Source organism: Pipistrellus kuhlii, unplaced genomic scaffold (assembly GCF_014108245.1).
Source record: "Pipistrellus kuhlii isolate mPipKuh1 unplaced genomic scaffold, mPipKuh1.p scaffold_m20_p_16, whole genome shotgun sequence".
NCBI lineage: Eukaryota > Metazoa > Chordata > Mammalia > Chiroptera > Vespertilionidae > Pipistrellus > Pipistrellus kuhlii.
Window position 1 is genome coordinate 16,918,985 of NW_023425471.1, and position 21,586 is coordinate 16,940,570.

The 21,586-nt window shown below is 38.8% G+C and overlaps 1 protein-coding gene across 4 annotated transcripts in view; it reads right to left on the reverse strand.

Annotated features, from left to right (window-relative positions):
* DMD (dystrophin) overlaps window positions 1-21,586 on the reverse strand; it is a 1,962,662-nt gene that overhangs the window by 1,407,793 nt on the left and 533,283 nt on the right. For all 4 annotated transcript variants that reach the window (XM_045582357.1, XM_045582356.1, XM_045582355.1 and 1 more), the window contains 2 exons: window positions 16,432-16,673; window positions 11,064-11,244 (listed from right to left, as the gene is read on the reverse strand). In XM_045582357.1, the coding sequence (XP_045438313.1) occupies window positions 11,064-11,244; window positions 16,432-16,673 (423 nt within the window). The remainder of the gene's footprint in view (window positions 1-11,063; window positions 11,245-16,431; window positions 16,674-21,586) is intronic.

Consider the following 21,586-nt stretch of genomic DNA (forward strand, 5'->3'; position numbering starts at 1 on the left):
CAAAACAAAAAAACAAACAAAAACAGCAATCCTAAAGGACTCACTAGATAAGATGGAACTAATTGACATCTTTAGAAAATTTCACTCCAAAGCTATGGAATATTCATTGATCTCAAGTGCACATAGATACAGACAATGGGGGTGAAGGCAGGAGCTGTGGGCTAGGCTGGAAGAGGACAATGGAGGGAAAGGGCAACATATGTAATATTTTCAACAGTAAAGAATTATTTTTTTATTAAATTATTATCTGTGTACATATCTTACCATTCCCCCTCCCCTCCTATCCATACCCTCCCTCCCCAGAGTTTTGTGACCATTGCATAGGCTTGGTGATTAAATGGGAGAGGGTGTGGGTAAGAGACAGAGTATCAAGGAGGATTCTGAGGTTCCTGATTATGCAACTCTATAGATGTTGACTCTTTTATATGATATTGAAGGGGCCAACGAGGAAATTATTGTTGGCTGTGGAGTTGCCCACCACAAGTTTACTGGGATATAATGGATTTGCAAAACCCTGAGACATCAAAATAGAAACATTAAGGAAGTAGACATATAAATCCAGAGAATAGCCCTAACTGGGTCCTCAATGGATAGAGCATCTACCCTCAGACCTAAGGGTCACGGGCTTGATTACTGGTCAAAGGACCAGCATGAGGCAATAAATCTATATCTCTTTCACATTGTTGTCTCTCTATATGTACCTCTCTCTCCCCTCCCTCCCTTCCACTTTCTTTATAAATCAATGGAAAAAAAATATATTTAGGTGAGGATTAACAAACAAAAATAAATAAATAAATCCAGAGGGAAGATCTGGGCTGCAGATAAAATATATGATTCTTGTTTTTAATATCCAACTCAAACAAATGATACATTTACTCATCTATTTTTCCCCCTAAATAAAAAAAAATATTCATTATCCAACATGCTTTATCTTGTAGTAGCTGAACAGTGATTATAAACCACATGTTTTATCTATTTAATATTGTGATATTTCATTTAATCCTTACATCTGTAATACTGTCAACAATAAAATAAACTTTAAAAAGTAATAAGTAAATCAAAATACTTGAGAATACCAGTGAAGATCTAATTCTGTTTCAGATTAAAAAGAAAGACAAGTCTGGTACAGTAGCCAAATGCACTCAAGAGTAAACTCAATATGAGCCACTGTACCTACCAGTCAATGAAATGTTTGTGGATGCTCTACTTTGATCCTAATGTAGGAACAGAACTAGTCCTGCTCCATCTAAAGAAATTCACTTTCTTCATGTTATTTATAAATAAAGATTAATAATCCAACTGATAATCTTGTCTATACTGACAGGAGAAAGACAATAAACATACCCAGTTTAATAACCTTACTAGCTTAAAAAATCACAAGAGTTCTACTGATATCATTTTGCCCATCTTCAGTCCATGAAAAAGTGGCCTGAGGATTCAACATTTAGCCATATACTGCTTATAAATATACTAGAAGCCCAATGCATGAAATTTATGCAAGGGCCTTGGCCCCCTCCGTTGCAGCAGCTGCCTCTGCATCGGACCCCTCCCACCACCTGCCACAGCTTTGTCCAGAAGGAATGATATCTGAAAGGATGTGCAGTCTAATTAGCATATTCATCTTTTATTGTTATAGAAGATATTCATCTCAAAATATACTTATGACAGTTTTTACTATTCTATTACAAAACATGATCTAAAAATATAGATGCCTTCTTAATGTTTAATAATTAGTGAAATACATTTTTATTTATTTATTTTTTTAATTTTATTTTATTTTCCCCCCTCCCTCCCTCCCACCCATCCCCTCCCTCCCCAGAGCTTTATGTCCATTGGTTGTACTTATATGCATGTATACAAGTCCTTCAGTTGATCTATTATCTCCCCCAGATCCTCTTCCCCTCCCCGCTGAAATTTGACAATATGCTTGTTGCTTTACTGTCTCTGTATCTATCTTTTGGTTCATCAGTTTATAATGATATTTATTATCCACAAATGAGTGAGGTCATGTGGTGTTTCTCTTTCATTGATTGGCTTATTTCACTCAGCATGATGTTCTCCAATTCCATCCAGGTTGCTGCAAATGATGAGAATTCCTTCTTTTTTATGGCAGCATAGTATTCCATTATTAGTGAAATACATTTTATAAAATTAAAATTAATATAAATGACTGTAGTTTTGAAAGCATTATTGTGAATTATTTGGAAAGCAGATTTTAAGGGCCATTCATATGCATTACTGGTTTAACTTGGAGCCCTTCAGTACAGCTATATGAAGGATGGAAATAACAAATTATGGTCAATTAACATCTAAAATTGTAGTAGAGAAGTATGAAAATAAATATGTGACTTTTGTTTAAAAACCTCCTCTTTTATCCAATTGGCTTAAAAGAGAGGGAGGCCTCAGAAAAAAAGAGAGAGAAAGAAGAGCAAATGAGAGAGCAGGAGAGCAAGGCAAAATCATTTAATAATTTTTTTTTTAAAAGTTATGTTAGGAATTAAGTGCTATATTTTCTGATATACATGAGATTATGTAAAGAGGTAAAAACATTTGCCGGGACCGGTTTGGCTCAATGGATAGAGCGTCGGCTTGGGGACTGAAGGGTCCCGGGTTCGATTCCGGTCAAGGGCATGTACCTTGGTTGCGGGCATATCCCCAGTAGGAGGTGTGCAAGAGGCAGCTGATCGATGACTCTCTCTCATCGATGTTTCTGACTCTCTATCTCTCTCCCTTTCTCTCTGTATAAAAAATCAATAAAATATATTAAAAAAAAAAAAAGAGGTAAAAACATTTAAATAAAATCAGTTGTGCTTCCGTATATATTGTATTATCATATACAGTGGTAGAAACAAATTGGTTTACAGTTGTGAGAGACAAAACAGTATTATTACTGTTTAATTATTGTGTTATTTTCCATAAGAACAACTGTAAAGCTACATTTACCCAGACCTGTACATCAAGCATGTTAAATGAGACATGCGGCCCACGAGCTGTGAGTTTGACATCGCTTTCTGAACATGTACTTGTGATGTGGGAATAATAAAACATATTCTCAAAGGGCTGCCCTCTAAATACCAAGAAAGATAATATATTAAATACTTATTTGTAGACTAAAAATAAATATGAACATAGGATGCATTTTATCTTTTAATATTTTCTCAATATTATTTTTGCCAGATATCTACCACCAATTCCTAATACCAATTTAACCATTCAAAGAATACTTAAAAAGTCAAGGGTTTTCTTTCTTCTTCTTTTTTAATTTTTACATTTGAATATACAGGGTCGGCAAGGTAGGTTTATAGTTCTGAGTACATGAAACAGGTTATTTTTATATTATTATTTATTCATTACTAGGGGCCCGGTTCATGAAATTCGTGCACTTGGGTGGGGGGTTCCATCAACCCAGCCTGCCCCCTCTCACAGACTTGGAGCCCTCAGGAAATGTCCTAAAGCTATAGTCTGGCCTCCCTCTGGGGGACGTGACTGGGCTGATCAGGGGAAGGCACCAGCCCCATCAACCTGCTGCTGCAGCCACTGCCAGGCACCACAGCCACCAAGGTATTTTCATCAACAGGGACTCCAGTCCCTTCACCATGAAAAAATGACAACTTTCTTTAGGTATTTTCAAAATGTGTCTTTCATAGGATATGACATTATTTTTTTTTTTCCCATCCTCATCTGAGTATATGATTCCATTGATTTTTAGAGAGTGTTGGAGAGAGAGGAAGAGACAGAGAGAAACATCAGTGTGAGAGGGACACTTTGGTTGCCTCCTGCATGAGCCCTGATCTGGGCCTCAGCCAGCAACCTAGGTACATGCCCTTGATCAGAATAAAACCCAGACTTTGGTTGGCAGGTCGAGGCTCTATCCACTGAGCCAAACTGGCTAGGGCAGGATATGGCATTTCTTAGCCCCTCCAGCAGTAGACCTTCGTAGGAGTGTGGTAAAAAAAAATCCTAGATCACCTTCTTGGATTCTTATTACCCAAGTTGCCAAGAACACTGCAAGTGGCAGCATACAGGGAGCTTAGCCAATGAGCTGTCAAAAAAGGTGTTTATGCTGGAACTGTTTTTTTTTGTTTGTTTGTTTGTTTTGTTTTTTAATAAATATATTTTACTGATTTTTTTACAGAGAGGAAGGGAGAGGGATAGAAATTTAGAAACATCTATAAGAGATTAACATTGATTAGCTGCCTCCTGCACATCCCCCAGCAAGGATATGCCTGCAACCAAGGTACATGCCCTTGACTGGAATCAAACCCAGGACCCCTCAGTCAACAGGCCGACACTCTAACCACTGAGCCAAACCAGTCAGGCTCTTGAACTGGTTTGGATCAGTGGATAGAGAATCGGCCTGCAGACTGAAGTATCCCAGGTTTGATTCAGTGGGGAGTGTGAAGGAGGCAGTTGATAGATGTTTCTCTCTCAATGATGCTTCTAACTCTCTATCCCTCTCCTTTCCTCTAAGGAAAAAAAAATTATATATATATATATATATATATATATATATATATATATATATATATATGAAAAAAAAAGGTGTTTCCTCTGTAGCCCATGCCCAGATGATCCCCTGCGTTGTGTCCACTGGGATAAGGGTGTATCACTGGCCACTAGGGGTATGCCACCAAGTCCAGTGGCCATGCAGTTGCTGTATCCACCGGGCTGGGGAGGCATAAACCTGGGCTGCAAGCAGCTTCTTGTGCTTGGCGCCCCCAGCTGCTTGTCCCAGGACCCAGCCTGCTGGCACACCTGGCCGCTCGTCCCTGGACCCAGGCCATGTGGCACCAGAACCTGTAGGTAACTCCTGGCCAGGGGTATTTTGGGACCCTGGCGGCTCAGGGCCTTTCTGCAGGCCTACAGGCTCAGAGAGGCCTGAGTCCCAATAATGTTCCCAGGACCCAGACCACTTGGTGCCTGCATATGCAAATTAACCCTCCCATCTTTGTGGGGTTAATATGCACTCACTCCTGGTTGGCTGTGGACATTGCGGAGGTACGGTTAATTTGCATCTTTCTCTTTTATTAGTGTAGATGGTATTATTTATTTGTATTACAACTGCAAACCTATTTTTTAAAATCTTTATTGTTGAAAGTATTACATAGCTCCTTCTTTTCCTCCATAACCCTCTTCCAGTTGACTCCTCCCCCAAGGTTTTATTTCATTATGTAAACAGCAGCAAAGAAAAAAAGTAAATAGGAAATTAAGTAATGTGTAACACATAATGTAAATTATGTAATTGATAATTCACATATAACCCATATTTAATTGATTATTAATTATATATGACAAGTTTTATAAGAGTGAGTAAAATTATTAACAATGTTTTGGAAAATAAAGTAGAAGGGAGGATATTTTTATTTAGAAATAAATGGAGAAAAAATGTGAGAATTTTTATAAATAACCATATATATGGAAGATAAAAAGAGGAAATACAAAACAAAGATGGCAGGGTAGGTAAAAACAGGTACTCACTGCGTCCCTTAACCACATCAAAAATTACAACTAAACTACAGAACAACCGTCATTCAGAATCATCTGAAATTTCACTAGATGAAAGTCCTACAATTATAGAAGTAAAGAAAGCACACCAAGACTGGTAGGATAGCTAAAGGCATAGTATGGGCTTGTCTGACACCAACATGTGGAGGTGTTGTTGTTGTTGTGTTTTTTGTTGTTTTTTTTTTGGTTGGTTGGTTGTTGTTTTTAATAAGAAGGGAAAGCTTGGCTGTGGAGCACTCCTATGAGGAACCAGGGGCCCAGCCCCACCAACAGACAATTCAGCCCAGTCTTCCAGTGCCAGGAAGAGAAGTTCTTGTAATAGGCTATAAAAACCAGCAGGGACTGTGGCTAATTGACAGTGATAGGAAGGTTGTTGGAGACCCAGGCGGTTCCTCTTAAAGGCTGGTGTATGAACTTACTCAGACTCAATACCTTTGAGCTACAGTGCTAGGGCAATAGCTTAGGGGGGTTCAGGGACATACAGGAAGGAATGGGATGGTCTGGCATCAGAGCAAGAATTCATTTGAAGTTTTCTTCCAGACAGGGGTGCTCATAGTAAGGCCATTGTTCCTATGCTGAGACCTCCCCTATAGAAACATGTCACAAATGAAAGAACAGAAGAACTATCCAGAAAAAGAACTAAATAAAATGGAAGCAAGCAAAGTATTAGATACAGAGTTCAAAACAATGGTCATAAGGATGCTCAAGGATCTTAATAAAAACTTCAGGCTTCAACCTAATGGTTGAATTTAGTAAGAATTTCAAGGATCTTGGTGAGCATTTCATGAACTTTAGTGAGAATATCAAAGACATGAAGAAGGACTGTCAAATATTAAGCATACACTAATGGAAACAAATAATTTATAGGGATTCACAGTAGAGAATTCTGAGAACCAAATCAATGATTTAGAATATGAAGAAGCAAAAAACACACAGTCAGAAGAGCAAAAAGAGATAAGAATGCAAAAATATAAAAATAGTTTAAGCCCCGCTTTCACCCAATTGTGCCACGCCATCAATGGGTACAAGCAGGGTCAGCACTATCAGTGGGAATGGGGCTGCCGGGAGACAGGGGACTAGGGACTGTGGTGGGAGGGGGGGGGGGCTAGGCGGGGGCAGGGAAGATGGGTTGAGACCCACCCCTGTGCCCACCACAGCCTTGCAGTCCATTATTTATTTCAAGGTACACAAATTCTTGAACTAGGCCCCTAGTCTTTAAAATAAACAGGAAAAAAATTGAACCATAATATAATTAATAGGTACATGTAAATTAAAATATTTTAAGTAAATAAGCCTCCTTTTCTTACCAGTTACAGTATAACTATTTAAGGAAAGCTTATAGATTTATGAAAAGAAAAATTCATTATTGCTAAATAGGTCAAAGTTTGAAAATTTAGGACAATCACAATCTTCCCCAATTGCTTTTACTAGTATAGAGGCTCAGCAACAAGTATACTGAAATCCACTAGAGGGAGCTGACACTATTGTCAAGTTGTATTACCTGCTTCTTTATCAGAAAAATAAAACTCTCAGCAAAAAGTACTTTAAAATAAAAGAAAAAAAAATGTACATTTATATTTCATTTCATTCTGTTCTTTCCATGACCTCATCAAAAACAAAAATAAAAATCTAGGAAAATGGGGAAAGCTTCATATATAGCACTTTACTGATTGCTGAAATGTTATGTGGAAAATTCTTTGGTTATTTACAAAGAAGGGCAATTTTAAAAATTAGTTTTCTAACTAATTAAAGTTTTCGTAGAAAACAAAATATGTTCTTGTGCTTCTCATAACAAATATGGAAAAAACATTTTTAAAATATTTTTATTGTAGTACCTTAAAATCCAATTTTATTCTATAATCCTTTACCTGTGCATATATTCATATGTATGTATATGTATGAGTACCAAAAGCTCAATAATGTTTAAAAGTGTTTATAAACCAGCCTGTCATAGCAATTTTTGCCTTAAAAAGTAAGCTGATGAGTATGGATATTTTGGACTAGACACTATGTATTAATATCACAAGAGTAAATTAGTGAGAGACAAAAAAGATATCCAGAAAAAAATTTCTAGTGAAATGGTAGGCATTTGCACAACTATTTCATTGTTACATCTTACTAGAGGCCTGGTGCACGAAAATTTGTGCACTCGGGAAGGGGGTCCCTCAGCCCAGCCTGCACCCTCTCACAATCCAGGACCCCTCGGTTAGGATCCGTAGGCCTTGCCTGAAATCAGGGCCTATAGGGATTTCCTTCCCCAGGCTGCAGGCAGCTGGTCCCAATCCTGCTTGCCATCTGTGCAGCATTCCCCCCCTCCCCTGCCACCGGTGGCCTCCCTCTGCAGGTGACAGACTGGGGTGCAATGGCTTGGCTGGTGTGGGCCTCCCTCTTTCTTTGCTGAGGGGCGGGGCCCGCCCTGCGAGGGGCCATCTGCCTACCTGATCACCCCTAACTGCTGGTCTGCCTACCTGATAACCCCGAACCACTGGTCTGCCTACCTGATCCCTCTGCCTGACTGCATTATTGCCCTTAACCGATTGCTTGGGGACAGGGCCAGACCTGTGAGAGACTGTCTGCCTACCTAATCTCCCCTAACCCCTTTGCCTGCCTGCCTAATTGCCCCTTACTGCTTCCTTTGAGGCGGGGCCAGCACTGACTTATAGATGGTCAGACTCTGGTCATAACTGGTCATTTTGACCCAGGGTTTTTATATATTAGGATCATTAAATGAGAAAAATATGATATTGTATAGTTAAAGTCAACCAATAGCAAAATGCAGCCCAAAGAATGATTTGTCCTTTGCTGATTTTCAGTTGCCACATGTATGCTACATCTATAATAATCTTCATATAATTCAACAAAAGTACTATTAAGATGCTCAGGTAAATAATCTTCATATAATTCAACAAAAGTACTATTAAGATGCTCAGGTAAATAATCTTCATATAATTCAACAAAAGTACTATTAAGATGCCAGGGTCCAAAATGTCCAAAATGACTGAAGGCTCAACCAAACACTGGAAGTTATTCCTGCAGTCAGCCACAGCGACCCAGCACTGACTGCTGAGGGGGCTGTAGTCAGGCCCAGATAGAGGCAGGAGAGAAAAGCAGGGTCTGATCGCAGCCCCTAGTGGCAGTCAGTGCTGGGTTGGCATGGTGGAAGTCAGTTCTGCAGTCAGTGAACATAGGATGAATTAATATTAAGTGAACATAGGGTCAATTAATATCTCTTTGAGAGGAGTTGAGAATATAAAATACAGTGTAGAGCAATTATTATATTATTTCACATAAAATGCTTTTCAACTAAGATATTTCCTTTATTTAAAATGTATCTTTATTGTTGTAAGTATTACAGATGTCCCTTTGTTTTAGATTTTTCCCCCCATTAATCTCATCCACCCTGCATCTGCCCCTTCAAAGCCTTTGCCAGAGTATTATGTGTCCATGGGCTATTCCTATCTAATACATAAAAATCTAGAAAGATGTAGAGAAAAGAAAATATGAGATATGCCAGGTAAATATTGAACAGAAGAGCTAAAGTTGCTGCATGAATACTAGATACAGGCTTAAAGCCAAAATACAATTCATGAGATAAAGTTAGTCATTATAACATAACAAAAGGTTCCTTTCACAAGAGAGATAAGATGGTTCCCAATACTTATACACATAATAGAACAGTGTGGGGGTTCAGAATGAGCCTCACCAGGATGTATCTTAGTGATATGCAGATTTTTTAGCTAAGGACAGTTTTAGCTTTAGGCTCAAGTGAAAATTCTGCCCCTTCCTTTAACTACTTAAAAAAAATGAATCAGAGGCCTTGCCCATAATAAGACATTATCCTATATAATAAAATGCTAATATGCAAATCAACCAAACAGCAGAACAACCAGCAGCTATGACATGCTCAATGCACCAGCTTTCCTCTGGTGGTCAGTGTGCTCACACAGGGGGAGCACCACTCAACCAGAAGCCAGGTTCATCTCTGGCTAGTGGATCAGCGCTAAGCCATCAGTTGGACATCCCCTGAGGTTCCTGGACTGCGAGACAGTGCTGTCTGGGCAGAGGAATCCCCCCCTCTCCGAGTGCACAAATTTCGTGCACTGGACCACTAGTCTATAATAATAAAAGTGTATTATGCAAATCAATTGAACAGCCAAACAGAGGAATGACCATCTGGACAACCTTCAAGATGAAGCTTGGCCAAGGCAGCTGTGGCTGCGAATGCCTATTCTTGCACAAATTTCATGTATCAGGCTTCTAGTCCTATATATAAAGTAAAATGGATTTAATGACAACCCATTGACAGGCTTCAAATAATTGTTATTTCCTTCAATTTTAAAATAAACATGTTTGATGGTAAATGTTGAAACCTGTAAAGGAGAAGTTATGCCTTTATAAAACAAACTAATGGCCTGGTGCATGAAAGTCATGCACAGGGTGGGGGGGCGTTCCTCAGCCCACTTGCACCCTCTCCAAAATGGGACCTCTCAAAGGATGTCCTAATGCTGGTTTACAGGGATCGGGCCTAAACCAGCAGTTGGACATTCCTCTCACAATCCTGGACTGCTGGCTCTAGCCGCTCACCTGCCTGCCTGCCTGCCTGATTGTCCCAAACCACTCTGCTTGCTGGCTTGCTCAAACCCAAATTCCTCCAGCAGCCTGATCACCCCCAACTGCCCCCATCCCATTCCAGTCTGCTGGTCCGATCGCCCCCACCTTCTTCCCTCCCCACTGGCCTGCTCACCTCCAACTGCCCACCTGCTGGCCTTCTCACTCCAAATTCTCCCCGCCCCCTCACTGTCCTGATCAGCTCCAACTGACCCCCACTGATGGCCTGCTCATCCCCAAATGGCCCCCCTGTTAGTCTCTGCTTACCCCCAATGGCCCCTGACCTCCCATCCTGGCCTGATCACGCACCCCATGACCCAAGGTCACAGACCCTCCTTTTTTCTTTCTTTTTTCTTTTTTTTTTTTTCCCCAGTGCCTCCTTAAGTGGAGGCCAGGGCAGAATAAAAGAAAATATCTAGAATTTATTTATCTTCTATAATTGAAACTTTGTAGCCTTGAGCAGAGGCCAGGCCCAGCCAGGGCAGGTGAGAAGCTTGGCTTCCTCCATTGCCTGGCCAGCCCAAGCTTCCTGCTTACTCCAACTCTGTGGCCAGCGGCCATTTGGTTGGGTTAATTTGCATACTTGCTCCTGATTGGCTGGTGGGCATGGCTTGTGGGCATAGTGGAGTAATGGTTAATTTGCATGTTTCTCTTTTATTAGTGTAGATGCTTTATTTATTCCTCACAGTCATTAAATTATTATGGGGGAGTAGGAGAAAAATAAAAACATACATTTTCCAACAACAGTATTTAATTACTTGTTACTACAGGTAGGAGAGAAATAAAAACATACATTTTCCAACAACAGTATTTAATTACTTGTTACTACAGGTTGGAAGGAAAGTGGTTACTTTAATCAAAATTATTATTTCATGTTAGTTCATTTATTTTCTATATTAACAACTAATTTGTAAAATATCCAGTTAGCCATGTTGAGTATTTTTACTTACTTTTCTGTAGCTCTTTTTCTCTGGCCTGCACATCAGCAAAGACTTGGTTAAAATGATTTGTAAAGGCCACAAAGTCTGCATCCAGGAACATTGGCCCTTGTCCTTTCTCTTTCAGGGCTATGCTTTGAATTTTTAATCGCTCTATTTGAGGCTGAAGAGCTGACAGCCGGTTGACTTCATCCTGTACCATAATTTAGAATATGAAAATAAATAACATTTTCCTGTGCAAGTATCACATTTTTGTAAAGAAAGGTGTTAAAAGGCACTTATCTAAGTGTAGCTTAACACCCTTATCAAAAAATGGTAAAAATCATCCATGAGAACTTAGGCAAGCCTCTAGCTCAGGTCTTCAATTTAATACTACCTGGGCTCTCTGTTCAATAGATATTATCATATATAACTACCATTAAATTTCAAAATGAGTAGTAATTCATCTGAGCATTAATGGGTATTAATGTGTACAGGTGAAAAGCATTATGAATGACCTTATACTCTTTCCATAAATTAAACATGCATGTTCCTCTTATCTCAAAATTGTGTATCTTTGCTTCAAATTCTAAGTTCCTTTCATGAACAATATTTATTTCTTTAAATTTATTTGTGTAGATGATAACTTATAGATTCATTTGTGTAGAAGATAACATACATATCTACATGTATTTACATATATAACTGTATTAAATTATAAAGATATGCTTATATATCAATATTGCATCTTTTACAAATTGATGCAATATTAACATATATACATACATATTCAAATCTGTAATTACCTATGTGTCTTCTGAATGATCTCATTACTTCTCCTGAATAAACAGGCAGTTATGATTGTTTTATTTAGGGTGACTGCTTTTCTCTTGTAATCATGGCATAGTTATTAATACCAGCCCTTTCACTTTTAAGAGTATCCTGATATGAATGATAAAAATCATATGGATAGTTTGCTGTGGTGTCCCATATAGTAGTCACTAGTCACATGTGACTACTGAGCGCCTGAACTCTGCTCAGTCTACATGAAGATGTGCTATCATTGTAAAACATAATTTTGAAGACTTGGAATAAAATATACAAATACAAAGTCTTATAAACAGTTTTAAATACTATTAAATCATGAAATGATAATATTTGTTAAACACCAGGTTAAGTAATATACATTACTGAAATTCACTTACCTGTTTCTTTTTCCTTTTGAATGTTATTTCTAGAACATTTTAAATTACATAAATGGCTCAAATTTATGACTTGCATTATACTTCCTTTGAAGAGTGTTATTGTTGATATGTTTTCACACTTTTGTTTCTAGTGGAGTAGTAATTCATATGCATGATGCATATATAAATTAAACTCAAATTTTAAAATTCTTCTTAAAAGTATTATTATCATGGTTGTTTACTTATAATTAATTCCTATGCTACCTTAAGTAAAAAGCACTTCAGGATTTTTTACCATTTAAATTGTAAAAGACAGGATAATTAAAAATTAAAAACTGGATCAGAAACCAATTAGTCAGAGGGGAAAATTGAAAGGATCACAGTAATTATGAACTAAATATAATACTGAGCTTCCTGGATATCAAAATGAAAAGTGAAAAAAAAACAAAAGTTGTTACTTACATTTGCATTAGTAGTGTTTTGGAGAGAGTAACTTTTATGTTTGGTACAAATAAGACACATGTGTCAAACAGATTGTTTTATAGTAGCAAGACAAGCAAATAGGCAATATCACTGGTCCAGTTTCAGGAGATCTATATGTATAAAAGTCTAATATGCAAAGTGTCCCCTCAAGAGTTCAACTGGGAGACCGGGAGTTCGATCATTCACTATGATGTGAGATGACCACCAGGGGTGGCGCAGAATGAAGGAAGGCCCAGCCGGCAGCCAGCAACCAGGGAAGGAAGGCCTAGGCTGGCAGCCTGAAGGCCCCAATCAGCTCTGATTACCGGCCAGACCTAGGAATGCTACCTGTGCACAAATTTCTATACTAGGCCTGTAGTATAAAGATAACTTTCAGAGGAATGTTAGTATGACATAGAGGCCCGGTACACAAATTCATGCACCAGTGGGGTCCCTTGGGCTCGCCTGCGTTTTTACGTCAAAACTGGCTCTCTAACATCCCCCAAGGGGTCCTGGATTACAAGAGGATGCAAGCCAGGCTGAGGGACTCCTTCGGTGCATAATTGGTGCTGGGGAGGGACACGGAAGGTTGGCCAGCCAGGGAGGGAACAGGGAAGGGCTCCAGGCATGTCCAGCTCATCTCACTTAGTCCCAATCAGCTGGATCCCAGCAGCAAGCTAACCTACCAGTCAGAGTGTGTGCTCCCTGGTGGTCAGTGCACACCATAGCAACTGGTTGACAATTCAACTGTCTTCCCCCTGGAGGTCAGTGTATCTCATAGTGAGCAGTTGAAAGGCCTTAACATATCATTAGCATATTATGCTTTGATTGGTTGAATGGACAACCCGACAACTGGATACTTAGCATATTAGGCTTTTACTATTGTATATAGGATGTCTGGATTCAGGTAGGATGATCTCTGACAATGAAATTCTTTTGGTAGCTGAAGATGAGACACATTTAGGTAAATGGGGAGCCTATCTCTCCTTTTCAAACATAAAACCTCTCAGTTAAAACCAAGAAGGTAGGTGCATATCCATGGAGGAAGAATATGACAGGAAGTAAAGGGTGGTAAAGTATTATAGACATGCACTTGAACATGGCAGCACCGACATCTGCTGTGAATCATTTAAGAAACTGATTTACATTTGGCCAGATGGAAGACTGTCATTCTTCCTATTTAGGGGGCGATAGAAGGAGCCTATAGCACAGTAAAGTGTGTTCTGCAAGACAAAGAGGACTATGAAATGAATTAAAAATTTGGGTAAATGTTCAGTTAAGGCCTTAAAGTTCTGAGAATAAATCATAGGAGACATCATTTTTTACCTTAGTAGTTAACATCTAAAAGATGTTAACAAATTACTCATTTTTTTTTCCATAAAAGGACCCTGGTGTACTTGGTCCTCCAGAGTAAGGCATCTGCCTAGAATTTGTTTATCCTTTAAAATTATATGTTTATCTGAGGAAATCCCTGCCCCCCACTCAGGAAAAGATCCATGGATTTCTTCCAGTTCCCAAAGGGCTCACTAACCGCTAACATATTAACCAGTTCTGGCAAGTATTAGATTTTGAGCTAAATCTACACTCTAACCTTAAAATAAATCCCCAAATAACAGAACACATTAATAAACAGGATGGAACAATTTATTTATCTATCATTTATCATAGCCAAAGAGTATAATTTTAACTGTTGTGTGAATGATATTGAGCTTATGCTACTAAATATCTTACCTAAGGTGATTCACCAAATTAACAGAAATCAATGGGACAGAGTGGATGAGTAAAGGGTGATGAAGAGTAATAGACTTGTGTCATTAGAAACTTTGTGGCTGAATTTAGAAAAAGAAATGATTTCACTTAGGATGACTTCCCTAACCTCCAGAGAATATGTAATATATACAATCTCTAGTGATCCCCATTTGCTCCTCAGATAAAGATCAAGGTCCTAACATGCCCTGCAAGTCCTTGCTCTCTCTCCTCTGTCGTTTTTTTGACTCCACTTTTTATCTCATGCCCCTGCCCCTCTATGCCCAGCATTTACAGTGTCAGAATGCTATAAATCTTTCAGTTCTTGGTCCTTATTACTCCCTCCCACCATGTTACTTCTGCCTGAAGCCTCTTGCCCAGCTATTCTTACTTAATTTTGACTCATCCTTAAAGCCTTTACTTAAATGTACTGGCCTCAAGGAAGCTGCCCTTGGTGGCTCTGTCTAGGTAAGGTTTTCCAAGTTAAACATTCTCTCAGAATTCTGTACTTTTATTTAAGGCACTAGAGGCCCAATGCAAGAATGCATGCACTGGTGGGGTCCCTCAACCAGGCTGGCCATCAGGGCCGTCTCGCCCAGTCTCTCCCCCGGCCACGGGAGGTTGGCTGTAGGAGCACACTGGCTACTAGGGGGCAACTCCTGCATTGAGCGTCTGCCCCTGGTGGTCAGTGTGCATTATAATGACCAGTTGTTGGGTCGATCAGTCACTTAGGGTTTTATATATATAGAGAGAAAGATTTGGCCCAGTGTTAATTTTTACATCCATTTATTTATTCACTTATGTAATATCTCTTTCCCCTACTCCAGGTAAACACTAAACTTAAGCGACTACAGCCTCAGTGGGTCCTGAAGGTAGAACAATGGCCCCAGCAGGACTGGAAGACAAGGTATCAAGCCAAAGAGGATTATTCTTGAGCCTCTAAATTCAATGGAATCTGTCTTGCTAGTTTTTAGACTTGCTGAGGACCTGCCAACTATTCCCTCTTACTTATTTTTCCTCTGTTTGGAATGGTAATGTCTATCCTCTACCTGCCTCACCATAGCATTATGGAAGCACATAAGTTTTCTGGTTTCACCGGTTCACAGGAAAATAATTTTGTCTCAGGGTGAATCATACCTGAGTCTCACCCACATCTGATTTAAATGATATTTAAATGAGACTTTGGACCTTAGATGTCAGAGGTAATGCTGGAATAAGTTCTGATGTTTGGACCTTTGGGGTTCCTATCAGGTTAGAGGGTATAGCCTCCCAAATTTATAAGTTGATGCTCTAACCCGCATATGATTATATTTGGTAACAGTGCTTTTAGAGGGGCATTTAAATGAGGTCATAAGTGTGGTGTCCTTATCTAATAGGATTAGTGGCCTTATAAGAACAAGAGAAAAATACTTATCTCTCTCCATGCACATGCATTGAGAAAAGTCTACAAAAAAAAAAAAAAAAAAAAAAAAAAAAAAAAAAGCAGTTGTCTGCAAGTCAAGAAGAGAGCTCTCACCAGCAGTGGACCTCTGCCACTTTTTTGGCACATGACCTGATTTTGTTTTGAGTACATGCTCTGTCATAAGAAAACCTCCAAATTATAGGACATGTATCATTGGATATATGTGGTTCAATACTCCAAAACTGCCTGACCATTTTAAAAACTGACAGAATCTATGAGTCATGTGCAACCATTCTAAAGACACTTTTTAAAAGATTCAGGCAGCTATGCATCACCTATTCAAACCAACTTTCTTTATATAGTTTACAAAGCAATCCCCACAATAAGTGTACTACCCAACTGGCACATCTGTCATTGAAAAAAAAATAGATAAAATCTGAAAATAAAAGTGAATATATGCATTAAAATGATTTTTGCTTGCACTTTTATCTTTACTATTTTAAAATCATTAATAGGGAACTTTTACTACTAAATAAATTTCTATTCTTCTGGAAATTGATAAGAAATTCCTATTTCTTGTGCTCTACATAGGAGGAAAGACTCTTACCTTACAAATTTTTAATTGGCTTTTAATTACTGTGGGCTCTGAGATGGTGGTAGGTTGGGTTTTCAACCAGTTGTCAGCAGTAGTTGTCATGTGTTCCAATTGTTGTAGCTGATTATAGAAAGTGATGATGTTGTTCTGATAATCCAACCAGTTAAGTCTCTCACTCAACAATTGGCAGAACTCATTCCATCGGCTGTTCAGTTGTTCTGAGGCTTGTTTGATGCTGTCAGCATTGACACTCTCTAGAAAGAAAGATTTTTATAAGCTACCCAATGAAGCCACAGAATGAAAGACATTATCTGAAAATCAATGTGTCTCAAGTTTATAAAGTATACATCATCTGACTGACTTCAAACAAATCACTTATTTACTGATCAATAAGTGAAATTACTAAGATAAGATGATTTCTGATTGAATGCAGATTATTAGAGTGTATCTTATTAAAAAAAAAAAAAATGAAAGATCCGAAACCAGTTTGGCTCAGTGGATAGAGAGTAGGCCTGCAGACTGAAATGTCCCAGGTTCGATTCCAGTCAAGGGCATGTCCCTTGGTTGTGGGCACATCCCCAGTAGGAGGTGTGCAGTAGGCAGCTGATCGATGTTTCTCTCTCATCGATGTTTCTAACTCTCTATCCCTCTCCCTTTCTCTCTGTAAAAAAATCAATAAAATATATATTTAAAAAAAGCCACAAATATGGCCAAAGTTCTCATGGGGAGTGGAAGATTGATTGTGGACAAGTAAACATTTGGATGTTTCCAAATAAATGCTAAATATCATGCATATCATTAAAACGTTCCTTCATAAACTAACTTACATTTTAATTTTAAAATCAGTTTGGAAATTAGTTGAAATGTTATTTGGCTTTCTTAAGGGAAAAGGTGAGTATTAAACATTAGTAATTTTGTTCTAGCTGGGTAGCTCAGGTGGTTAGAACAAGATCATGAAATGTCAATGTTGCAGGTTCAATCCCTAGTCAGGGCACATAAGAGAGTCAACCTATGAACACAGAAGTATGTGGAACAACAAATCAATGTTTCTGTTTCTCTCTCTCTCTCTCTCTCTCTCTCTCTCTCTCTCTCTCTCTCTCTCTCTTTCTCTCTCTCAAACCAATAAATTTAAATAAGCACACAAAAATCAGTAATTTTGTTTCTGCTACAGAAAGCCAAAAATGAGTAGATTGTCTATATGGGTACAAAGAAGTAAAACAAGCACTAAGAAAAATAATATTTTAATATGAAAAAAGTTGTCATATTATTTACATATGTGGAAGTTGATCTGAAAGTTTGAAAATCATCTATAGCATTATCATAGCTGGGGGGAAAATGTGTCAGAGAAAAATTTTGAAAAAATAAACATATCATCACACTTAGCCTTTTGAGACCCTATTATGTGTTGGGAAATATACTGTATTTTAATATATATCATCTTATTTAAATTTCTTATAAGGTAATATATGATTAATGCCAATCCAATATATATTATCCTACACATACTATGAAAGGGACATTATGCAATGCTACATATCAATTCACAAAATTTAGATGTTCTTACATACAAACACACATATATGTGTTTAGTAGTAATATCTTTAATAAATTTCATTATATAATGATAAATATTAAAACTATGTAGGCATCTCAAAAAGGATCATAAACTTACTATAACATTTTTCCTGTAGATTAAAATACCTAAGTGGTAAAGCGATTTAGTGAAGAGCAAGTTGTCTAGGAGAATCGACTTTAGGGATAGGCATTTACTTTACTTCATGGAGTAGTTAGTTGATAGGCAAGTAAGTTATTAAGAAGTCTGAAGACTATCTCTAGCAAACAAGGCCTATGGTTTTGCTAATTTTTAAGTGAGCTTCACTCTTTCTAAAGGCTAAAAAATATGGAATTAAATTCAACAACTATATTATTTTATCCTCTTTTACTTTCCTATGCTCTAATACTCTAATATTCACTTTGCTGTAATTGTTATGCTGCCAAACCACATCTCTCAACTCATTTGAAACACAACTCTTAACTTCACAATTTCAAAGTTTGAAACTACCAAAGATGACCCTGGAGAGAACAAACTTTGCAAATATTATTGGCAATGATCTTTTCCTCTTTCTTCAGATGATACATTTTCAAAGTAAAATGATTTTTAAAATAAAGTGTAAAAACATAATATATGTATGTCTCCATATATACAGCTATAAAGAGGCAGACCATGATTTATAGAAGCTAAATGTTCTTCTAATACCTTCCTATTAGTTAAATAAAAATTTGGTTTTAAAGCAAATCTGGATATGTTGTGTGATATATTGTTTGTGATTATTTGGTTTTTAGCAGTGACCAAAAATGGTATATTGGGAGAATGCCACAAAGTATCTGTAGTTATAAAAAGATGTTTATACCAAGTATAAAAGAATCCAAAACTCCAGTCACATAGGCACCCATTTTTAGGGGGAAATTTACAATAAAGAGCTAACATTATGACTGGAAAATAAAATAATTTAAAAATACACAGGGATACATTTTAAATTATGTTAAATAATGAATAAAAAATATGCCACAAATATAATGATCACGTTTGGAAGTATTTTCAGCATATGTTAAATGATAAGGGAATGCAGAGAGAAATATCTCACTGTACTAGATAGAGATCAACCATTCAAAGACCTGCTAGCATTTGGAAAAATACAATCATTAGTTAATTTTCAGTATGTATAATATACATGTTAATTTCATCAGCAAAATATAAATCAAACTATAATGAATTGACAAACTGAAAAAAGGAAAATATAATGAAGTACTAATAGCTTCTGGTGTATCTATTAAAATCAAGGAATAAAATGTAATGAGTCTTTATTAATTATTACCCCTAATGACCAGCTCAATATGTTGAGCCCCCTACAAAAATGTCCAGATGCTAAGCATCACTGTAAGAGGAATTAAAATAAATTAGAAAAGTGAATTTGTATAAATCCCACTATGATATGTACAATGCTCTCTACTTATTAGCTTGATTTTTATAATTGCCTAAAGGCCATTAAAATACAATAATAGGTAAAAGAAGAATCTCCATATTAAGATAAATGGTGAAGGCAGGCAGAAGGGTATAGAAATTCACAATAAGGGCTCTGTTATTAGGTAGATCTGAGTTCAAATATTAACTTCTTTACCAGATGGGTGAACTGGGTTCAGTTATTTAATCTCATTGGGTCTCAGATTTCTCATGCATGAAATCAATACATGTTAAGTAGTCACACAAAGTCTGGCATATACCAGTAAATATTAGTCAATCTTAATATATATATAAAACCCCAGGGTCTGTAAGATCCAAAATAACTGAAGGTTTGACTGATTGCCCAGGGGGCTGTGCATCAGGCCCCAAGAGAGGCCTGGAGAGAGAAGCAAGGTCTAATCCGTAACCTCCTTGGCAGCTGTTGATCAGCTCTTGCCTATCTCTTTCGCTCTGGGACTGGCCAGCAGCCTTGCCTCTCTTTCTTTCTGGCCTCCACTGGGGCTGCTGATCAGCCCCGTCTCTCTGATCAGGCCCTCTAATAGGCCCAGAGATGCTGACTGGCATAAAAATAGACAAATCAGGACCAAATCTGGGTTAACTGTGAAGAGGCAATGGCTGCCTGGGAGGCAGAGCTTTTGACTCTGATCAGCATTGAAACCAACCAATCAGAACCTAATCTGGGTGAATGGCGATGGCAGAACCTAGGGTGGTGGTGGGGGGGAAGGGTGAGGAGGGGTTTTAAGGGCAACAGCTGTTTGGTGTAAAGTGTAAAAAAGTGGCTCTGTTTTTTAATCACTGGTTCGGCAGTATAGTGCATATGGCTGGCTATCAGTCCAGACACAGGGATTATGTGTTTTTGTCTGCCAAGAATATCTCCTCCTGCTGCAAAAGGCTTTCTCTCCTCCTGCCCCATTTAATCAATCCTATCCTATATAATATATGAATACTACTAAAAGGGTGATATGCTAATTATGCTGGGTCCACTGGCCATTTCCAGACATCTGACTTCCTTCCGGACAAAGCCATGGTGGTGGGGGCTGAGGCAGAGGTTGTTAGGGTGCTCAGGCTGGCAGAGGAGGGCAGTTGGGGGCAAGATCAGGCTGGCAAGGGAGGGCAGTTAGGGGAAATGAGGCAGGCAGAGGCAGTTAGGCATGATCAGGCTGGCAGGGGAGGGAAGTTGCGGGAGAGATCAGGCTGGTAGGGGGGGGGGGGCAGTTAGAGGCAACCAGGCCAGCACGGGAGGCAGTTAGGGGTGATCAGGCAGACAGACAGGTGAGCATTTAGGAGCCAGTGGTCCTAGATTGTGAAAAGGATGTTTGACTGCCAGGATTGGGCCTAAACTGGCAGTCATACATCCCCTGAGAATTCTCAGATTGGATAGGGTCCAGGCTGGGCTGAGGGCCCCCGTGCACGAATTTTGTGCACCGGAACTCTAGAATGATAATAAACCCCTAATATGGAAATTAACCAAACCATTGGGTGACCAGTCACTCTGACACGCCCTGACCACTAGAGGGTAGATGCTCAATGGAGTGTGCTCCCACAAGGGGAATGCCGCTCAGCCAGAAGCCTGGCTTATGGCTGGCAAGTGTAGCAGCAGTGGCAGGAACCTCTCCTGCCTCTGTAGCAGCAGCTCTAAGGACCCCTTAGGGGATATTTGACTGCTGAGTTAGGCCTACCCCCACAGGGGACATGCCCCAAGGGGTCCCAGACTGCGAGACAGTGTAGGCTAGGGTGAGGGACCCCCCTCAGGCTTAGGGACCCCCAGTGCACAAATTCTAGGCACTTTGCATTCAGTGTGATATAAAGTTTATGTATAGATGAAACTGATTTGGCTCAGTGGGTAGAGCTTCGGCCTGCAGACTGAAAGGTCTGGGGTTCGATTTTGGTCAAGGGCATGAACCTTGGTTGCAGGCACATCTCCAGTGGGGGGTGTTCAAGAGGCAGCTGATAGATGATTTTCTCTTATTTTTAAAAAATATATATTTTATTGATTTTTTACAGAGAGGAAGAGAGAGAGATAGAGAGCTAGAAACGTTGATGAGAGAGAAACATCGACCAGCTGCCTCCCGCACACCCCTTACCGGGGATGTGCCCACAACCAAAGTACATGCCCTTGACCGGAATCAAACCTGGGACCTTTCA